We start from the raw sequence: 21,019 nt of genomic DNA on the forward strand, positions 1-21,019 counted from the left end.
TATTTCAGCGACGTGCATGCACATGCGTTTGTTTGAATTTGTGCGTGTGCGTGTGTGGCTGATTGTACTTGTCCAGACTAAAGCCGCAGTTTAACATGGAGACTACACCACCCCAACATGGACACAGTATACTCCGATCCGACCAGTCCTTGTTTTACCCAATTCGTGCAATGCAACAGGCAAGGCAACAACAAGTACCATCTTTAACGTCATTTGGTATGACGAGACCGGGGATTGAACCATCCACCTTCAGCTCTCTGGGTAGACGCTCTACCCACAAGGCCACGGTCAACTGCCGAGAAAGAAGTTATAGATTGTACTGAACGCATGTTCGCCAATGCTTCGAACCTCCTTTGAATTCAAGGACATATATTTTATTTCACTGTGACATTTGAATTTATGATTTTTCTTCGAGTAGAACAAAACAATGATTAAAATTAAACATAACCTTCAGCATTGAGTATAAGATCGAATCATAAACTGAGAATAATGTTCATGTTAAACGTCGTCTATTTATTAGTTCATTTGTATAAATAGGATTATTTGTTTCAGTGACAGTTGAACACAGTGACATGCATGTCCTCTCATTTCAGGTAATCCGGGTTCTGAGGAGCACCTGTCATGGCCTCGGGAACGAGGCTCTCCGTGACGTCACTATCCATTGTTCTGGAATTACATCATGGAGGCAGCTGTTGATTTCATTGGCTACTGCCTTGGGTTACGAGGCAGGTGACGACCTTTCAGAGAGTGACGTATTGGCAGCAGTTGAAACTCTTTCCAAAGTGACGCCAAGTCTCCGAGTAGTTTTTCTCTTGACGAAGTTTGAAGCGATTGTAGACCGGAAGGACTTGTATCAGAAGACTGTTTCGTTTCTGCAACAAATGATAGAAGACACCGTGGTCGCCAGTGTCATCATGACGTCACGTGTGTGCGTGCGCATGTCACCCATGCTCCGACCGCTAGTCTGTAAACTGTCTCCTCTGAGCGAGTCGAGATGTTGTCAACTTTTGTCACCTGTGTTTCACCGAGATCTCACACGACAGACGGTGGTCGACATTGTCCGGGCATGTGACCACAGACCTGGTTTAATCCTACAGATCTGCTCTGTTGTACAAGCTCACGGGGACCTTCTGAGCCTTGAAGAACTAGCTGAACGTTTAAGAGGTCCGGAGGATGCTTTGGCGCTTTTCTCCCAGTATCCCAACCAAGCCGACAACCTGGAACATGCCGTCGGTCTCCAGCTCGCTCGACTTCCTCCTCGTCTTAAATCTGACGCTGTGTCCCTGTGTCGACTTGAGGGGTATTTCGGCGCGGCGGAAGCAACGTCGCTGTTGGGCAAATCCAGTGTTAGTGAATATAAGCTCCGTACTGCTGTACCACTGCGGGAAAATGTCATACTTGACTTTAATGTTAGTCTGAATCAGATGAAGGTCGACAGTTTCATTCGTGCATTTGTCAACAAAGATATTCCCCATGTGAATCACCACGACCCACAACGTAAGCCAATAGTTGACTTTCTCGGTGCAATGCTACTGCTCATGCGCCAAGAAGGTTCTGTAAGAACTAATGGTAGAGTGCTAGGTTTTCCTCATGACAACTTCCGGTCACTGGAGACAACCTTGACCCAGGCTGTGAACACCTCCGGAGAGAACACCTACCGCGTGTACCTAGAGGTAAGTTTATTTGTTTGTTGTTTAACGCCACAAAATTCCAACTATATGATGACAGCCTGTAAATAATCGACTCTGTCCCGGACAATCCAGCGACTGACATCATGAGCATCGATCAACGCAACTGGGATGCGATGACATGTATCCTAAACCTGACAACCCGATCCGCCCGATACTTGCCCCTTATGACAAGTATGGGTTTCTGAAGACCGGTTCCCACCCGGTTGATATGAGCTAGGGGCCACGGGTGGCCCAGTCGTCTAAGGCGCCGCTATTCGCTATGCAGAGTTGTGTCCCTTGGGCTCGCCAGAAACCTATGATTGTGGGTTCGAATCCCGGTTCGCCCCGATTATGTTTCTAGGTTTGTCAGCACCATACCCGTGCTCGTGGGTTTCACCGAAATGGTAAACGTCTGAGACCTGCATCACTTCGGGCTTTCCTCCCACATTAAGCCGACACGCCGCGATATAACTGGAATACTGTTAAAAACGGCGTTAAACCCAACTCACCCACTCACTCACTCATTGATATGAGCTACGTCTGGAGTTATATATTCAGAAAGGGAACTCCCAGTCAAGATAACGTCGATCTACATCAGGTAGAACATCTAACAAATACTCTGGATATGTTAATTCTGTATGTGGTCAGACATCGTTTTTAAGATCAATACACTTTACTCGTATGGGTGACAGTCATTGAAAGTGTGTGGCATAGCCAACGTCTTAAGCCAACTCAAGCCAAAGTGTTGTTATATACCGCGAGTTGCTATTGTGACGTAACACCCCTCACTAATATTTTCGTCACAGTCGGATCTGGACAAGTGCCAAATGTCTCGCTTTCAGTTGTGACCTAAACTTGAAATACACTCTTATTTGATTTCTTCGTGTTTTCTACCCAAAATGTATTGCCACACATACTCTGTGACATGCAATTGTGTCAAAATGCCTCTCGACAATGATGAGGAAAGTACTTTTCTATACATATTATCTACCAAGGTGATGCGGACCGCCTCCGTAGTCTAGTGGTAGAGCGTCCGCCTGGAGAGCGGAAGGTCCGGGGTTCGATCCCCGGCCGCGTCATACCCAAAGACGTTAAAGGATGGTACTTGTTGTTACCCTGTCTGGCGCTCGGCATTTAGGGGCTAAAACAAGGACTGGTCGGCTCGGAGTCAGTATACTGTGTCTGAGTGGGGTATTCATGTTAAACTGGGGCATGATATCTCAGTGTGCTAGCACTATAACTCGGCATCAGTCCGGACTAGTACAAGCAGCCACACACACACACACACACACGTGCATGCACGTCGCTATATAATTGCAATAATCTTGGACGCGACATTAAACCCCATTTCACCTCACCTACCACGGTGACGCGCCCGTTAAATCAGCTGTTCCAATCAGAGGTGTGATTTTGAATCAGGATCCAGTATTTTCAAAATTCGTATTAATTTTACATTTGCTTTGTCTGGTTTTGTATTTATAAAAACCGCCTTGCTATGCCTGTATGTGTGGTACTTCCGTGCTGCCCTAGGTTGTGCTGCACGAGGAGGGGACACTCTCAGCGCTCGGCCCAGGTCGGTCCCAGCTCTTCTACTCGGGGATGGCAGAGGCGTCTGGTAGAGTGGGCACCGCCAGGGAACAGTTACTACTACGGGGATTTTGGGCCGTTTCACTGAAAGGTTAGCAGGGATATTTTACTGCGGAAGACTATGAAAGTAGCTTTATGTTATCTGCATGTCTTGCGACAGAACTTCGGCCTTGTCTGAGTGACACTTCTTACTGTCTTCCTAAATGCTATTACAAGGCTGGTGAAGAAATATGGCCATACTGATTTGTACTAAGCGCCTCCAAATAGTTTGAAGAAGCGAATCAGTGAGTTAAGTTGTACGCAGCTTTAAACAGTCTTTCAGTTATATCACCGGTGTCAGCTTGATGTGGGAGGAAAGCCAGTGTGTCTGATGGGTGGGTGAGTTGGGTTTAACGCCGCTTTTAACAGTATTCCAGTTATATCGCGGCGTGTCAGCTTAATGTGGGAGGAAAGCCCGAAGTGATGCAGGTCTCAGACGTTTACCACTTCGGTGAAACCCACCAGCACGAGTATGGTGCTGACAAACCTAGAAACATAATCGGGGCGAACCGGGATTCGAACCCACAATCATAGGCTTCTGGCGTGTCCAAGGGACGCAACTCTGCACAACGAATCGTAGCGCCTTAGACGACTGGGCCACCCGTGCCCCCCAGTGTGTCTGAGGTCGTTGACGTTTACGAAACTGCCGGGCAGAAAAAAGTAAACACCTATGTGACACAAACAAGAAATGGTTATTCGATGGTGATGTATTTGATACGGGTATCATAGTTTTGTCTTAGACCTTACGTTTGCAGTCATCGGCGACTCTTTTCAGCCTAATAGTATTTTGATAACGTTTGTATTTTTTTGGTCAAGTCACATTTTCAAGTGTATACTTTCTTTTGCCCAATAGTGTACTTGAAACTGAGGGTCGTAATCAGGGTTAATCTGAAATCGGAACAGCGGATCCTGGTAAAACAAGAAGCGCAACTCTTCGTGTACAGCACAGTGCCTAAATCCAACCCGTGTCATATATGATATTTCTTATCTTATGCTTAGCTAGTTGGTATCGATAACCGTTGATGTTGGCGCACCGATCACCTTTGTCATAGATCAGAACAGGGTTAAGTTTCTTACGCCATTTTCAAGACGAAGCGTGCAAATTACAATTATTTTCCCCAGATGACGAGACACTTCCAGAAGCGATCACCACTCTGAAGACAGTCGTGTCAGAACTGAACACACCGGAAGACAGCTACTACCGTGTGATGTTTCTGCGCAGACTCGGCTGGTTCCATGTCCGGGTTGGGGACAGCATCCGGGCCGAGAGGTAATCGCATCTTGATCCTCATCAATACTTCCGGGTTTGTATACACTACGTTCCCCATCACCCGGGAATACATTGGGCCGATATGTGCGGTGTAGTGGTAAAGCGTGTCCATTAGATTCAGCTTGTGATATATAGCGAAGAATACAAGCCTGCCTCCCAGACCCTAGAGAAAAAGAAAGAAAAGTCTAACTCAAGTCTAGAATGATTTGGCAAGTCAAGATTGCCTCAGCTCTAAATGATTTTTCTGGGCTCCATTTGGATTTTATTATTTTATTTTGTGGATATATATTTCTGGGACTAAATGTCAGTCTACTAAGAACACATGTACATGGGTGTATGGCTGTTTCTCCTAGTCAGGTTTTATAATGCGAAGCCAACGAGATACCATGTCACAGCACAGCATACAGATTCCAACTCGACCAGTCCTTGTTTTATCCCCTTGGGTAACAACAAGTACCATCTTTTAACGTATTTTGGTATGACGCGGCAATGGAATCAAACCAACGACCTTCAGCTCTCCAATTAGACACTCTATATATTAGACCACGGTGGAGGTTGTGTTGCACACGATGTCCACCGAGGGACATTGCCGTTTGTGCGATGTAAACTGTACGCTTAGATTGCACCGCCACGGTGTCTCTCTCGCTGGAACCCATCTTCCCGAGGCAAGGGAGTTAACTGACTATAAAAGTCCAGTTTCCACCCTTGCCGAACTAGGCTGGTGTTATGGAGTTACATTTTGGCTGGACTAACGAGTCTATGCATAGTCAATCAAAATCGCGCACCGAAATCGAAATCCGGTTCGTAAAATGTCGTGCAGATTTTTGTCGATTGCAGGATTTGCAAAGCATGTGCACCTCCAACTCGTTGATTCTTCTTTTCAAGTCTTTTCATGTTTTTAATCGAGGTGCTCACTTGATTTGATGCACTTCGCTATGTGAGACCCATTTTATCACAATATAGATCTTGATTGTCCATCAGATCGTTTTGACTGGGCGCCGCCATTTCGTTTGAAGCAAATGCAAGTGATACGAGTGGTGGAATCTGATTGGTCCATATGAGAGGCTTAGAAGGGACATAACTCGTAATAACCACTGGTGGCGTTACGGTCGAGCCCAGGAATTCCAACCAAGTTCAGCAAGGGTGGAAACTGGACTTTTAAAGTCAGTTAAATCTCTTGCCTCGGGAAGATGGGTTCCAGCGAGAGAGATACCGTGGAGGTGCAATCTAAGCGTACAGTTTACATCGCACAAACGGCAATGTCCCTCGGTGGACATCGTGTGCAACACAAACTCCCCCGGAAGCCTACACCACAAAGTGACTACACCACACAGCGACTACACCACACAGCGACTACACCATACAGCGACTACATCACACAGCGATTACGCCAAACAGCGACTACACCACACAGCGACTACACCAAACAGCGACTACACAACACAGCGACTACACCACACAGCAACTACACCACACGGCGACTACACCACACAGCGACTATTCAACACAGTGACTACACCACACAACGACTACACCACACAACGACTACACCACACAGCGACTACACCACACAGCGACTACACCACACAGTGACAACACCACACAGCGACTACACCATACAGTGACAACACCACACAGTGACTACACCACACAGTGACTACACCACACAGCGACTACACCATACAGTGACTACACCATACAGTGACTACACCACACAGCGACTACACCACACAGCGACTACACCATACAGTGACTACACCATACAGTGACTACACCACACAGTGACTACACCATACAGTGACTACACCATACAGTGACTACACCACACAGTGACTACACCACACAGTGACTACACCACACGGTGACTACACCATACAGTGACTACACTACACAGTGACTACACCACACAGTGACTACACCACGCAGTGACTACACCACACGGTGACTACACCACACGGTGACTACACCACACAGCGACTACGCCACACAGTGACTACACCACACAGTGACTACACCACACGGCGACTACACCACACAGTGACTACACCATACAGTGACTACACCACACAGCGACTACACCATACAGTGACTACACCATACAGTGACTACACCATACAGTGACTACACCACACGGTGACTACACCATACAGTGACTACACCACACAGTGACTACACCACACAGTGACTACACCACAGCGACTACACCACACAACCACTACACCACACAGTGACTACACCACACGGTGACTACACCATACAGTGACTACACCACACAGTGACTACACCACACAGCGACTACACCAGCGACTACACCACACAGTGACTACACCATACAGTGACTACACCATACGGCGACTACACCAGCGACTACACCAAACAGCGACTACACCACACAGTGACTACACCACACGGTGACTACACCACACGGTGACTACACCACACGGCGACTACACCACACGGTGACTACACCACACGGTGACTACACCACACAGTGACTACACCACACAGTGACTACACCACACGGTGACTACACCATACAGTGACTACACCACACGGTGACTACACGACACGGTGACTACACCATACAGTGACTACACCACACGGTGACTACACCACACGGTGACTACACCATACAGTGACTACACCATACGGTGACTACACCACACGGTGACTACACCACACAGTGACTACGCCACACAGTGACTACGCCATACAGCGACTACACCACACAGCGACTACACCATACGGTGACTACACCACACGGTGACTACACCACACAGTGACTACGCCATACAGCGACTACACCACACAGCGACTACACCATACGGTGACTACACCACACAGCGACTACACCACACAGCGACTACACAAAACAGCGTCTACACCACACGGCGACAACACCACACAGCGACTAAACCACACAGCGACTACGCCTAAAAGGCGTCTACGCCACATGGCGACTACACCACACAGCGACTTCACCACACAGCAGGGTATGTATTAACGAGTGAAAGGGGACGCTGTTTTTATCAACCCGGGAGAGTGTTGGCGATGGCAACAACCCAGAGGCCAGCATTTGTCTTGTACCAGTCATGTTGTACGATGTCGTGGTAATACAAGCATACATATTCTTAAGGGTAAGAGTAGCTGAATCCTTTAGGAGGTGTTTTGAATATTCGAGTTGGATGAGTGAGTTGGATTATTTCAGTGATATCGCAGCGCGTCAGTTTAGTGTGGGAAACGACGGAAAGACAGAGAATGTCTTTAATGTCTTTTGACGGCAAATACATCAACTCAAGTCGATAACATTAGCTATCGAAACATACGAGAGTGAGCTTCTAATTATCTTCCAAAATCATTGGAAGTCGTTTTAGGCGCCGCGATTCGCTGTACAGAGTTGCGTCCCTTGGGCACGCAAGAAACCCATGATTGTGGGTTCGAATCTCGGTTCGCGTCGATTATGTTTCTAGGTTTGTCAGCACCATACCCATGATCCTGGGTTTCACCGAAGTGGTAAACGTCTGTGACATGCATCACTTCGGGATTTCCTCCCATATTAAGCTGAGATGCCGTGATATAGCTGCAATACTGTTACAATCGGCGTTAAACCAAACTCACTCACTCACTCACTCCAAAGTCATTCTTTGTAAAAGTACAGCTAACCAGCTTCTGTGGCATAGGTTAGTGATGCCTTATGATTCCGATATCATGGTAATCGATGGTGCCATAATGATCTGCACGTCATTGTGGTGTAGTCTCACCCAAGCGATATCTCCTGTGGAGGCCAGGTTTGGTTGATAATATAGAATTATAAAGTTCCTTGGAGGTCAAAACCTGTTTTAATGGATCCCAAAAAGCAATATCAAACATGGGCGAATCTTTTTTCGGGTCCATAAAAACACGGTCTGACCTCATATGAAATCTATAATTGTTTTCTGATATAATAACTAGAAAAAGGAAGATTCAACGTCTATGTTAGCTAATATAATGTAAGGAGGTTCCAACAAACGGAGACATGTGATTGGCTTTGGCGTGGGGAGTCCACTTCCGGGTAATTCCCATTCCATTTTAAATATTCCAAGTACTGTAAATTTTCAGATCTGACTTGGAGTTAAGATACGCTTCTATCGAATGACACATGACGGCTTCAACAATGAGAAAGACATCACACTATATATTATGAATGCTTTAATAACAAACTCGAGACCTTGGCTGTTGCTCACAATGATTGTATGTCATGGCACCCCTTGTTTTCAACCATTTATGTGCCTTCAAACAGTCTTCTATTATTCAGTGTATTATATCGAGATGGTGCCTGGAGCTATGTTTTAAGCTAACGCTTAACATAGCCGTCCAATCAAATCAAACTTACGAACGAGAAAACTTCTGTGCTAAGTTTGTGGTAAGATAGATGGAGATGAAGACGTCACTTTCGAAAAGCAGCTGTGGTGTTCGTCAAGGTTGTGTTATCAGTGCTTTTTTCTTTTCTATGTTTATGTTAGAACTGCTGAATAAGATAATTGAAGATAATAATCTCAGGGGTATAACGGTTGGACCAAAGTTTCTGGAAATACTTATTTCATTATATGCAGATGCTTTATGCGTGATTGATGATGATGTTGGTTGGCCACAAAGGAAAGATAAAATTCTTGATAGCTTTTGTAAGAATTGTTAATTTGGATAAAACAGAAGTAGTGGTATACAGAAATGGGGGTATACTAAGGCATTTTGAAAAAAGGTTTATGGGTGACCTTCCTATAAAAGTGACTACTTTTATACTACAATTATCTAGGTGTTCTATTTCTAATAGACAGTCCTGGTCAAAATGTACAGACACATTAAATATCAAAGGTAACACAACTTTGTTTCAGGCCCACTCATCTAAGGTGCCGCGCTTCGCTGTGCAGAGTTGCGTCCCTTAGGCACCTATGATTGTGGGTTCCAATCCCGTTTCGCCCCAATTATGTTTCTAGGTTTGTTAGCACCATACCCGTAAGTGGTAAACGTCTGAGACCTGCATCACTTCGGCTTTCCTCCCACATTAAGCTGACGCGCCGCGATATAACTTGTATACTGTTAAAAGCGGCGTTAAACCCAACTCACTCACTCACTCTTTTCAGGTATCTCAACGCATCTCTCAAAACAAGCGTTACTTCCAACTACGAGACCATGGTTGTGCCTCACAGGATTCAAGCAAGGTCACATCTAGCCATAGTCCAGGGGTACCTCGGTGAGTCACATCTAGCCATAGTCCAGGGGTACCTCGGTGAGTCACATCTAGCTATTGTCCAGGGTTACCTTGGCGAGTCACATCTAGCTATAGTCCAGGGGTACCTCGGTGAGTCACATCTAGCTATTGTCCAGGGCTGTCTTGGTGAGTCACATCTAGCTATTGTCCTGGGCTATCTTGGTGAGTCACATCTAGCTATTGTCCAGGGCTATCTTGATGAGTCACATCTAGCTATTGTCCGGGGCTGTCTTGGTGAGTCACATCTAGCTGTTGTCCAGGGCTATCTTGGTGAGTCACATCTAGCTATTGTCCAGGGCTACCTTGGTGAGTCACGTCAAGCTATTATCCAGGGAATCTGTACATAATTCAGGGCTATGTTGGTGAGTCACATCTAGCTATTGTCCAGGGCTATCTTGGTATGTCACATCTAGCTATTGTCCAGGGCTGTCTTGGTGAGTCACATCTACCAATTGTCCAGGGCTATCTTGCTGAGTCACATCTAGCCATTGTCCAGGGCTATCTTGGTGAGTCACATCCTGCCATTGGCCAGGGCATCTGTACATAATTCAGGGCTATGTTGATGAGTCACATCTAGCTATTGTCCAGGGCTACCTTTATCTTTTAATAAAGAGAGACCACCTCCGTGGTCTTGTGGTAGAGCGTCCGCCCGGAGAGCGGAAGGTCCGGGGTTCGATCCCAGGCCGCGTCATACCAAAGACGTTAAAAGATGGCACTTGTTGTTACCCTGTCTGGCGCTCGACATTAGGGGCTAAAACAAGGACTGGTTGGCTCGGAGTCAGTATACTGTGTCTGAGTGGGGTATTCATGTTAAACTGCGGCATGGTATCTCAGTGAGCTAGCACTATAAATCCGGACCAGTACAAGCAGCCACATACGCACACACCATCCACGTGCAGTAATCTTGGAGGCGACGTTAAACCCAATTTCACCCCACCTCTTAATTTAGAGCGATCGCCTGAGGGTGTCAGTATTATTACACTATGTCTACAGGGAACTACCCTGAGGCTGAGAGGATACTCCGGCGCACTATCCCCCGAGCTCACCAGATCATGCCGGGACACCCGGTGCTTGCAGTCATGATACAGACCATGGGCCTTACCTTGGAGAAGCGTGAGATATCTTTTAGTCTCTAGATTGTGAGGGTTTGCATGTATAGGTTTAAGTATTAATAGAATATGTTATCATTGTAATGTTGTTCGTCAGTGGAGTGTTAGTCCAAACGTTCACTAGACGCCACGAAGCGTGTGCTGACAAGTTGATATGTTAACGCTTCAGGAATCCATGTATTCTATAAGCTCTTACTTCTGTCTTCAGAGAGGATGTTCGACGAAGCATTAACCTTCTTCCTTCTGTCTTGTCACGAGAGACGGAAGCTGGTGAATTACCTCCCCTTGTATCTCGTCAACAACCTCAACAACCTGGGATCTCGGTACCTCTGGAGAGGGGAATACGGTCTGCTCACTTCCATGTTATCTCTTTACTGAGTCTAGTGCTTCGCCAGTCTTCTTCATAGTGGTCCGGACCCCCGTCCCCCATTGAAAACCAAATGTAGTAAGTTGCAGGCAGTAGAATTATCTGAGAGGATTTGTGATATTTTGGACCCCTCCCTTCTTTGGTATAACGCTGTTTTAAATACTATTTTAGTTACACCAATGGTGCAAGCTTAGTGTTACAAAAGTGGGGTGTTAGTGCAGACAGGCCAGTGTCCATAATCGGTACACCTTTTGGAATCGAACCCATGACCAGGGCTTCTGGCACAGTTAATGACTAACTCTGCATGAGTGGGGGAAGGCTCCTATGTGCCGTGTGCCAGGAGCCACAACGAAGTGCCAGTAAGCGTGAACCCAGGGGATAGTTGGGTTACATAGACTGGCGGCAAGTCTCCCTCCCTGTGGAAATACGGGACGCCCCCAGCTCACTATCTGTCTCCAGAACTCTCACGCCGACTTCTTGCGATTTTTTCAATGTTATTTACTTCTTAATATCAAAATACATTTTGTGTTTGTCAGAAGAGTTAGTTACATACTTAATATTCTAAGTCGATTAAATGGTTTGTTTACGATAGACGAAATTATATGACCAAAGTGTCATTGCAAAACCCTTTAGTTCAATTCTAATTGATCCAGACTGCACAATATCGGGGGAAATCATCATTACATCTCTGGTTTTTTTGGTACAGTTAACGAAGGCGAAAATATTGCATTAGTGTGTCACATCACGTATGACGAACAATACACAATACATTACTAAAAATACCACATCTGGCCGATGCTAATTGTAACAACCTGTAAATACCTCCCTTGGTCGGCGAGACGCCGTTTATGCATTTCAGATCGAAGTGCAGCGAGGGGGTTAAGAAAAGTAGAACTTAACATTAAATTAATGTACAAGCAACTGCGTATATAAAATAAGATCTAGGGAAGCTACATCTTTCCCAAAATCTAAGATTGAAAATGAACTTCATCTTCAACAGTATCACAATTACAGAATTTACAAAATCGTTCTTTTAGTGGAAATTTTAATGCCATTTTTGTTTAAGTATTTTTAACAATCCTATTTCGTAAAAATGATTTCTTAGTTATGCCTTTTTTTAGTCTACATTTGTAGGTATGTGGGTAGGTAGGCTGTCAGATGAAGACAGTGCCTTCTCACGTGAGCAAATTCCGACCCTCTTTGATGTTATTGTTAGACGTCGGGGAATTCGTAATTAGAATTGATAACGCAATCTCGCGGCATACGGACGTCCATTGGGAAATGAAGGACTATTGGCTTGGTGGTGTTCATACAGGCGTGGTCACCCGATACTAACAATATTAACCCGTGAAGCGCCGTGTCGTCAGCAACCCATGCATGTCGTAAAAGGCGACTAACGGGATCGGGTGGTCAGGCTCGCTGACTTAGTTGATGCATGTCATCGTATCCCAATTGTGTAGATCGATGCTCATGATGTTAATCACTGGATTGTCTGGGGCAGGTTAGATTATTTACAGACGCCGTCATAAAGCTAGAATACTGCTGAGTGTGGCGTTAAACAACAAACAAACAAATGTAGATCTCCAATCATCATTTATCACCATGCATTTGGTGTAGTCTACCGTGAGGACGAGCGCGGAATTCTCTGGAACACCACAATCTATAAGTACAAAGCTTTGAAATTCCTTTTGCCTCCAACATTTCAGAGAATTACCCTATCGCATCCGCATTGCGCATTCATGCAAGGGGCTTTTAACGTTCAATGTGTATTGTGCAGTGCAGTGGAATATCTGCTTTGGACTTCAGTGCGTCATTGTTTTGACAACATGATAACACATGTAAATAGAAACAAAGTTCAAAATTCAAAGAAGTATTATTATGAATCATAGTACATTCGGCACAATTGATATCGCCTTGTATTACAAATGTTGTTAAAGTCCTGTCTCGACAGAAAATAATTTAATTTCGGGTTTGAAATACTATGTTCTCCTTCTTTAACTGTTTATGTATAACATAACGTAAAAGGAGTCGCTCGATACCCCCGTTGGAACACTATATGGCTTTCCGACGTTTGCATAGCCCCCCCCCCCTCCCCCCGTTTTAAAGGGAAGCTTTATAGTTTTCGATACTGGGTATAGAGCGGCTATTTTAAAGTTATTTTATGCCTAAACGGTTAAGGAAAGAGATAATAATATTTAAAACCCGTATTTTAAACTAATTCGAAGCGAAAAATTCGAGGCTCCCAGATGTGCAACTAAGTTTTCAGGCTATTTCCATAGGGACGTTTGCATAGACAACCCCCAGTGTTAAAGGGAAGCTATATAGTTTCCGATATGGGGTATAGAGCGGCTCTTTTAAAGTTTTTTTTATGCCTAAATGGTTAAGGAGTTAGAAAATAATATTTAAAACCCGTATTTTCAACTATTTCGAAGCGAAAAATGCCAGGCTCCCAGATGTGCCACAAAGTTTTCAGCTATTTCCATAGGGACGTTTGCACAGACAGCCTCACGTGTTTGAGGGAAGCTCTATAGTTTCCAAGAGGGGGCACAGAGCGACTCATTTTAAGTAATGTTATGCCTAAACGGTAAAAGAGTTAGCAAGTAATATTTCAAACCTGTATTTTAAACTATTTCGAAGCGAAAAATGCAAGTCTCCCAGATGTGCAACTATGTTTTCAAACTATTTCCATAGGGACGTTTGTATTGACAACCCCCCGTGTTAAAGGGAAGCTATATAGTTTCCGAGACGGGGTATATAGCAAATTGAACATGCATAAGATCAATTTTACTGGTTGGGAGTTATGCAGAAGAAGCATATGATGTGATTGTAATTTTCTTGTCGTTATTCTGTTTCCAATGAAACTTTGATCATTGGTAACATTACATTACATTTGTAAAAGACGGGCATACATTTAAAAAAAGAACTTCACAAAGGTCAAACTACTGATCATATGAATCATATTATATATAGTAGCTTCAAGCGACTTTTTGCTCAGTTGGTTTATAAGATTATTTGATGAGAACAAAATGCATTATAACACAAGAACACACTGATATATATCTTTACTATCTATATGGCTACTTTACCTGTTTTATTTGGTACGCTTGATGATATAATGGTGGAACTAATTGAAGATGAGATTGTGTAATGTAAATGCATTCCCAGCCGGAAGTAAAGAAAGTGTCGTCTGTTACAGCTTGCAGATTAATAATCCAGCCGTCCTCGTCTTTATCAGTTATGAGGTGGGAGATTTGTTCATGTCAACCTTCACTGAAGGGGCCGCGCTGCAGTTTATTTGGAGATGTGGTATCAGATAACAAAAATATTATGTGAATGAACAGGGTGATATATTCTACCTAGTATGCACTAGACAAATAATGTAACATGTGAATAAGTATAATATATGTGAACAAGTAAAATAATAAGACAAAAACAATCTTGTCAATGCTTTGGGAGCCTGTGTAAGTCTATGTCTCAAAGTCAAGTCAAAGTCAAAATTAGTTTTTTGTGTGTAGGCCTTTGGCCCATATACAAGAAGATGCAGTGACAACAATACAATGTGAAGCACATTACACAGATTTTACGACTTCCTGTCTTTGTTTATACGAATAATATACATAATATTGCAGACGTTTTAATAACTCATCCTGAGTTGTACACAATCATATTTTGGATTTATATATAATTGGAAACTTCCAATACAATTCTGGCAAATAAACTTTACGCAGCTCAGTATAATGTTTACAGATCAATACGAAATGATATTCATCTTCAACAGACATATTGCAAACAGGACACATACGTAAACATGATTCAATAGATTGCCATCTACCCTCGTTCTGTCGTAAAGGTGAAACATTACATCTTAATTTAATAAAAAACACTGCGTACATGTTTGCTATTGTAAATGCTCAAATATCTTTCAGGTTCAAACAGTGTTTTATAATCTTTATTCATCATATATCGGGTACTACTGTTGAGTGTTGATTCATCTACAAGACACGTTTTAAGCACCCCAATAAAAGCTATGTTGTCCCCAACAGACTGGTTTAACCATACAAATCCCAAACCATGCGAAAATAAAATGTTACGAACAGATGCTACCCAAGTATTATGAACAATGTTGTCGAAATACATAAACATGTTATATACTTTTCTTGGGATACGCCCTTCATGCATTCGGGTTGATTTTAACCTATACTTTATCATGCGGACCTGCGCATTGACATAAAGCGGGTAGCGACAACATTCACCATGGACAATGGCATTTGGCGTTTGTTTTCCCACCTTTAAAAAACTTTTACATGCCAAAAGATGAACTCGTTCTAATTGATCATACCGCTGGTAACCCCATACGTCTGACCCATATAAAAGTATTGGTAATACCTGTGTATCAAATATTTTAAAATATACTTTTGGATCAATCATTCCTATTTTATTCAAATTTATATTTATTTCCATCAAAGCCCGTTTTCCACGATTTGCTAGATCAGCAATACACTTTGTCATCTTGAAAGTTGAAGAAAATATTACACCTATGTACCTATAACTGTCTCCTGACCCTCGGTTCTATCAGATAAAGGACAGTCTCGCCACAACACAGCTGCTGCTGAAAGAGGATATAAACAATAACACAGTGATGTGGGTCAGCTCGCTGAAACTTTTTACTGGAACATGTGCCGATCAGTTGCATGAGCCTTCCCCATATGCCCTGCACGGAAAATTGCGGGACATTACACCACTTACCCACCCAACTCCCAGATGTCTAGAGACATAAATATACGCCAATGTAAAATGAATATCCTGCTAGCGTGTTTCTTGTTCTAATATAGGAGAATAAATTGACATATGTATGTCTTCATTCAGACCGGGCGTTGCGGTACTTGTCGGAGGCGCTAAATCTCAGGCGGAAGTTGGGCTGGTGGGACTACAACACCGGCATCTCTCTCTGGAACAGGGCCAACGCTTATCTGTTCAAGTGAGTAGTGCTAACCCATATTAGAAACATGGGCTTGGGCGACACATTTCAGGACAGTTTTGCTGGGGGTGGGGGGTGACGTGGAGTCCACGTGGAGTGCACGTGGAGTTGACGTGTAAGCGTCAAAGCGCCACCGTCGACTCGACACCTGCGCCGTGACTCACCTTCCATCGTTGTCTATGTTATCGACAGTACGGGTTCAACTTTCAGGTCGTGAGCATCCCAGCTGCATTCCGTTGGCCTGTAAATAATGCTGTCTGAGCCAGACAATCCAGTGCTTAATAGAATGAGCTATTCACACCGCCGAGTTACGATCATTACACCGTTACTCAGCACACACGTTTTGACTAACATATACCATTTCAATGTTATAATAATGATAATAAGGATAGGGACGCTTGCATAGACTACTCCTTACAAATTTAACTAGAAATTGGGCTTATGGCGCTTATTGGAGAAGGGTGCTTAGCTATTCCATTACTGACTGCAGGCCGACATGACATTGCAAAATTATTTGCTGACTATGGGCTAGCATGATATATCTGTAACATCTGTGCCTGCAGCTAAAGACATTCGCCAACTTACTCCAGAGTCAATTCCAGAACCATGCGCCGTGTCGAACGCAGACATTGTTTCAAAGAATAAAAAATAGATTCTGTGGCGCAAGAGAATCACTGATGTTTCACTGATAATCTGTCTTGTTTTTGTTACCAGAGGCCTGTACGAGGAAGCAGTCAGGTCCTGCCATCAAGCTATTGAGATCTTCATCAGATGCATGCCGACCCATCCCACCAACGTCGACATCCGCCTGTCACTTGCGCATGCGTACATGGCACAGGGGAGACAACAGGAAGCTGAAGCGACGTTGTCAGAGATTCAGGATTATGAGATAATATTCAAGACCAACATGGCAGATTGTGGATTCCTAAGCGCTCTTGAACACCTGCTGTTAATGACTTCAGATCGTGTTCGTGTAGAGCAACTACATCAACTGCTGGTACAGGAGATTGGTCGACTCTGTGGTGTCCTAAGAGACTCCGATTTTCATATGTACTTGAGGCTGCAGAGGAAGATGGCGTCATGGCGGAGATATCTGGTTCAGTTTCTGTGTGGGTCGAGGGATTTTATCGGTTACATTCACTTCGACTGCCGCTGCTGCAGACACCTGTCGTACACGTTGTACCGGTGGTGGACATGGAGAGACGCCCCGAAGGAGGAAACGGAGGAGGCTGAGATAAGTGCTTACTTTAACAGCTTTGAAATCTAACAAACGGTTTGTGGTTCAGAGAGAGAATGGGGTCGACCGTGTGAGGGCATGACCATGACTATGGAATGATTAGATACCATAAATCTTTGTTTAAGGACTGGATATGGGAGCTAATCCCTAGTGTGTCTAAAGGACGCCAACTCTCAAACGAGGCTGAATCTAAAGCTACTGAGACGAGGTATTAATACAAGCTATTCTCAAATGGAACACAATGACAAGGCTTCAGATAACATTTGTCAGTAGAATTATGCGTTCAGTCACTGCCTTTTGTGAAAATACTCCGTAAAGAGTCATGCTCGGAATAACCTACAGAGTGTTGACTGACCTTGAGTCCTGGAACGAATAACCTACACCTTGTGGTGGCTGACCTAAAGTCCAGGGCTATCTTGGTGAGTCACATCAAGCCATAGTCCTGGGTTACTTCGGTGAGTCACATCAAGCCATTGCCCAGGGCTATCTTGGTGGGTCACATCTACCCATTGTCCAGGGCTACCTTAGTGAGTTATTTCATTTCAAAAACATATTTCTTTCACATTTCATTCTACTGACAGAACAATGTGTGTATGAACATCACAAACTGTTAATATTATAATTAATTTACCTTATAGGAACCCCTTCCTTAAACCTTTATTGTGCCCCTTCGATGTCATTGGCTGGGTTTATTGACAGGCGGCGCAATGGGTCATGGTCAAGGTCAACTATGCGAGGCGGTACATTTAATGTTATCGTGTAGCAGTATGTATCTTTCTCATTCAATATACAATTTCATTACTATTACAAAACCGTGTACAATTACCGGAGATCAGCATCACATATTGCTTGAATATTGATGGCATGGTAACCCTTAAGGCACACGTAAGCGACCTCCTCGTCATGCGGTGGTCTAATAATAGCGATCAGCGTGCCATCGATGCACCCTATTACATTGGGGAACCCAGCTATGTCATAAAATCTTTCTTTTGTGTTTTGACGGGTTGTGGCATCGTTTGGAAAGTGTATCAAATTCAGATGTTTACACAGTAGATTTATGGTTTTAAGTATCACCCTCGATACACTAGGTTGACTGACACCGTGCAGGTCCCCAATTTCAGACTGAAAACCACCTTTTGCCAAGTATCGTAGAGTTATCAAAACATGCATTTCGGGTGATAGAGGTACCGAACGCTTGGTCGGTAGTTCGAGGTAGGGCCCCACAGTCGCAATAATTTGCATGATGGCATGCCGATTTAGCCTATATCTAGATATAAGCTGCGTGTCATCTAGCGTGTCCAGCTGACTCGTCCTGTCACGGAATATTTTCTTCCTAGAAGGTGTTAGGGTTGATTGCTTTTCTCTATCGAGAAGCCCGAGCAATAGGTAGGACGCCATGATGCATACTAAGACAGGTTTACGACAGGTCAGACCCTGTCTTAATTTTTGTCTTAAACTTAAGATAGCTTAGCGCTAAGACACCTTCGAGAATAGACTTAACTAAGACGTTTTTCGCTACGACATATTACGCCAATCTTAGCGCTAAGACAGCTTCGTGAATAGGCCGCCTGGAAGGAATAACCCTCAGACTATGGTGGCTGATAAAGGCGAACCTCATGCACTTCTTTCTTCGCTGTGAAACGACTGTTGTCCCTTTCTCGATTACTATAGAGGTCATTACCGAATTTAAATAACCAATCGGGAACCTGTGCAATATGAGTGAGTGAGTGAGTGAGTGAAATTTAACGTCACATCGGCAATATTTCAGCCATATGGTGACGAAACAGTTATATTAATTATATTTTGATTTAATTAAAAAGCTGTCAACGATGGACAGTAAGATAACTACAGTATCACAGTTTCGATTTAAAAACTAGTTGAGAACAGTTAAAAGAATACATTTTCATTCAACAATACAATATAAAAAAGGGCTATAGATCACCAGCAGCCAAAGTGAGGCCACCTCACTATGGACCGTGGGGACTTACATTACTTCTGCTACCTGCACGGCTCCCCAGCAGGATTTACACCAACACTTCAGCTGCTGGTGATGGGATGCAATTAAGCCAACAATTAAAATAAACAAATATACTACGTTTAAAACCGATGTAAGAATAAATGTACTTGGAATGATGTGGTCTTACATATCCTCGTAGGGTGTGCAATATGAGGCATTCAGGCCGAAAGAACAGTGGGAAAGGTTTTTGAAGTCTTGTTTTAGAAGATTTACCAATGATTAATGGCAGTGTGCAATAAAATATGTGTTTTGTGTGTCTTTTTATTTTTATTTTTATATGTCATAAAATGCTGTGTGCAATAGAATGATTCAAACGTATACATAATCTGCAATCTCATTAAAATCAGATCTTAGTTCTCGCTATTGCTAAACAAAGATCTGAGGACATCACATTACGGGTCACGTCAGAACGACCTTTCATCCAACCAATCAGTGCGTCGCTTACCAGATCCTGAAAGTGACAGACGGAATATGTTTTCTAATCATGCAACCTCGAAATATTTTACAGAGGGTATCCCGAACGACAGTTACGGGTTTTAGAATTATATCCATACAATCTAGGCCATCTGTAAGCCATTCCAGAATGTTCATTTTAGCACGTCTAAATATGTTTCGAAGCGTAGTCGCCAGTTTGTCAGTCATTTCATTGATCGGTCAAAGTTCGCGAAAGGTCGTTCTGACGTGACCCGTAATAGCATGTCCTCAGGTCTTTGTTTAGCGGTACCGAAAACTAAGATCTGATTTTAATGAGATTGACATAATCTGTAACTGCAGATCGTCTCCGTGGTCTAGTGGATTGAGACTCTACCCGGACAGCGCATGGTCGCTGTTTCGATCCCAGACCGCGTCAAATTAAAGAAGTTAAAGATGGTACTTTGGTGCGTGGCTGCTTGTACGCGTCCAGACCTATGTCGGTCTTATCGTGCTACGTTCACTGATATACCATGCCGCAGATAACATCCCCACTCAGACACAGTATATACTGACTTCGACCCGACAAGTCCTTGTTGTGTCCTCTTAATATCAAACGCCAGGGCGGATACCAAGTACCTTCTCAAACGTCTTTTGGTAAGACGCGACCAGGGAATCGAACCACAAAGTGATCTTAGCGCTAAGTCGATCGTAACTCCCATTCTTTAACAATGACTTACGACAATCGTAGCGCTAAGGTCGCTTTGTGGAACAGGGCCCTGGGAATCGAACCATAGACCTTCCGCTCGCCAGCCAGACGCTCCACGTGATTAAAAACGCCTTGACCCTGATCTACAAATGTTAGACAATATCTCTGCGGGACTCCTGCACGTGCAGTTCCTAGAATACTTGTAGTATGTAGGATGGTTGTTGTGTGGAATATCCGGCCATACGTATTTCCTAGAAGCGAGGATATTGATTTTATCCGGTCCGCGGTAAACATGTTCCGCTCCAGACACAACACATCAGGTCACTGTATCCTTATTACATCTCTGTAAGGAACCTTACGCAACAGTCACTCATGAT

General features: G+C 43.9%; 1 protein-coding gene across 2 annotated transcripts in view; it reads left to right on the top strand.

Moving 5' to 3' along the window:
• The window catches only part of LOC124114411, a 47,875-nt gene extending 28,099 nt beyond the window's left edge, over positions 1 to 19,776 (top strand). The window contains exons 3-10 of one of the 2 annotated variants that reach the window (XM_046474966.2): positions 594 to 1,673; positions 3,201 to 3,348; positions 4,419 to 4,566; positions 9,687 to 9,796; positions 10,808 to 10,927; positions 11,132 to 11,269; positions 16,157 to 16,268; positions 16,983 to 19,776. In XM_046474966.2, coding sequence (XP_046330922.2) covers positions 594 to 1,673; positions 3,201 to 3,348; positions 4,419 to 4,566; positions 9,687 to 9,796; positions 10,808 to 10,927; positions 11,132 to 11,269; positions 16,157 to 16,268; positions 16,983 to 17,535 — 2,409 coding nt within the window. In that variant the 3' untranslated portion in view covers positions 17,536 to 19,776. The remainder of the gene's footprint in view (positions 1 to 593; positions 1,674 to 3,200; positions 3,349 to 4,418; positions 4,567 to 9,686; positions 9,797 to 10,807; positions 10,928 to 11,131; positions 11,270 to 16,156; positions 16,269 to 16,982) is intronic. The other variant, XM_046474967.2, reaches the window with a different exon arrangement.
• The last annotated feature ends 1,243 nt before the right edge of the window (positions 19,777 to 21,019 follow it).

Source organism: Haliotis rufescens, unplaced genomic scaffold (genome assembly GCF_023055435.1).
Source record: "Haliotis rufescens isolate VD_foot unplaced genomic scaffold, xgHalRufe1.0.p SCAF_8, whole genome shotgun sequence".
NCBI classification, from domain to species: Eukaryota; Metazoa; Mollusca; class Gastropoda; order Lepetellida; family Haliotidae; genus Haliotis; species Haliotis rufescens.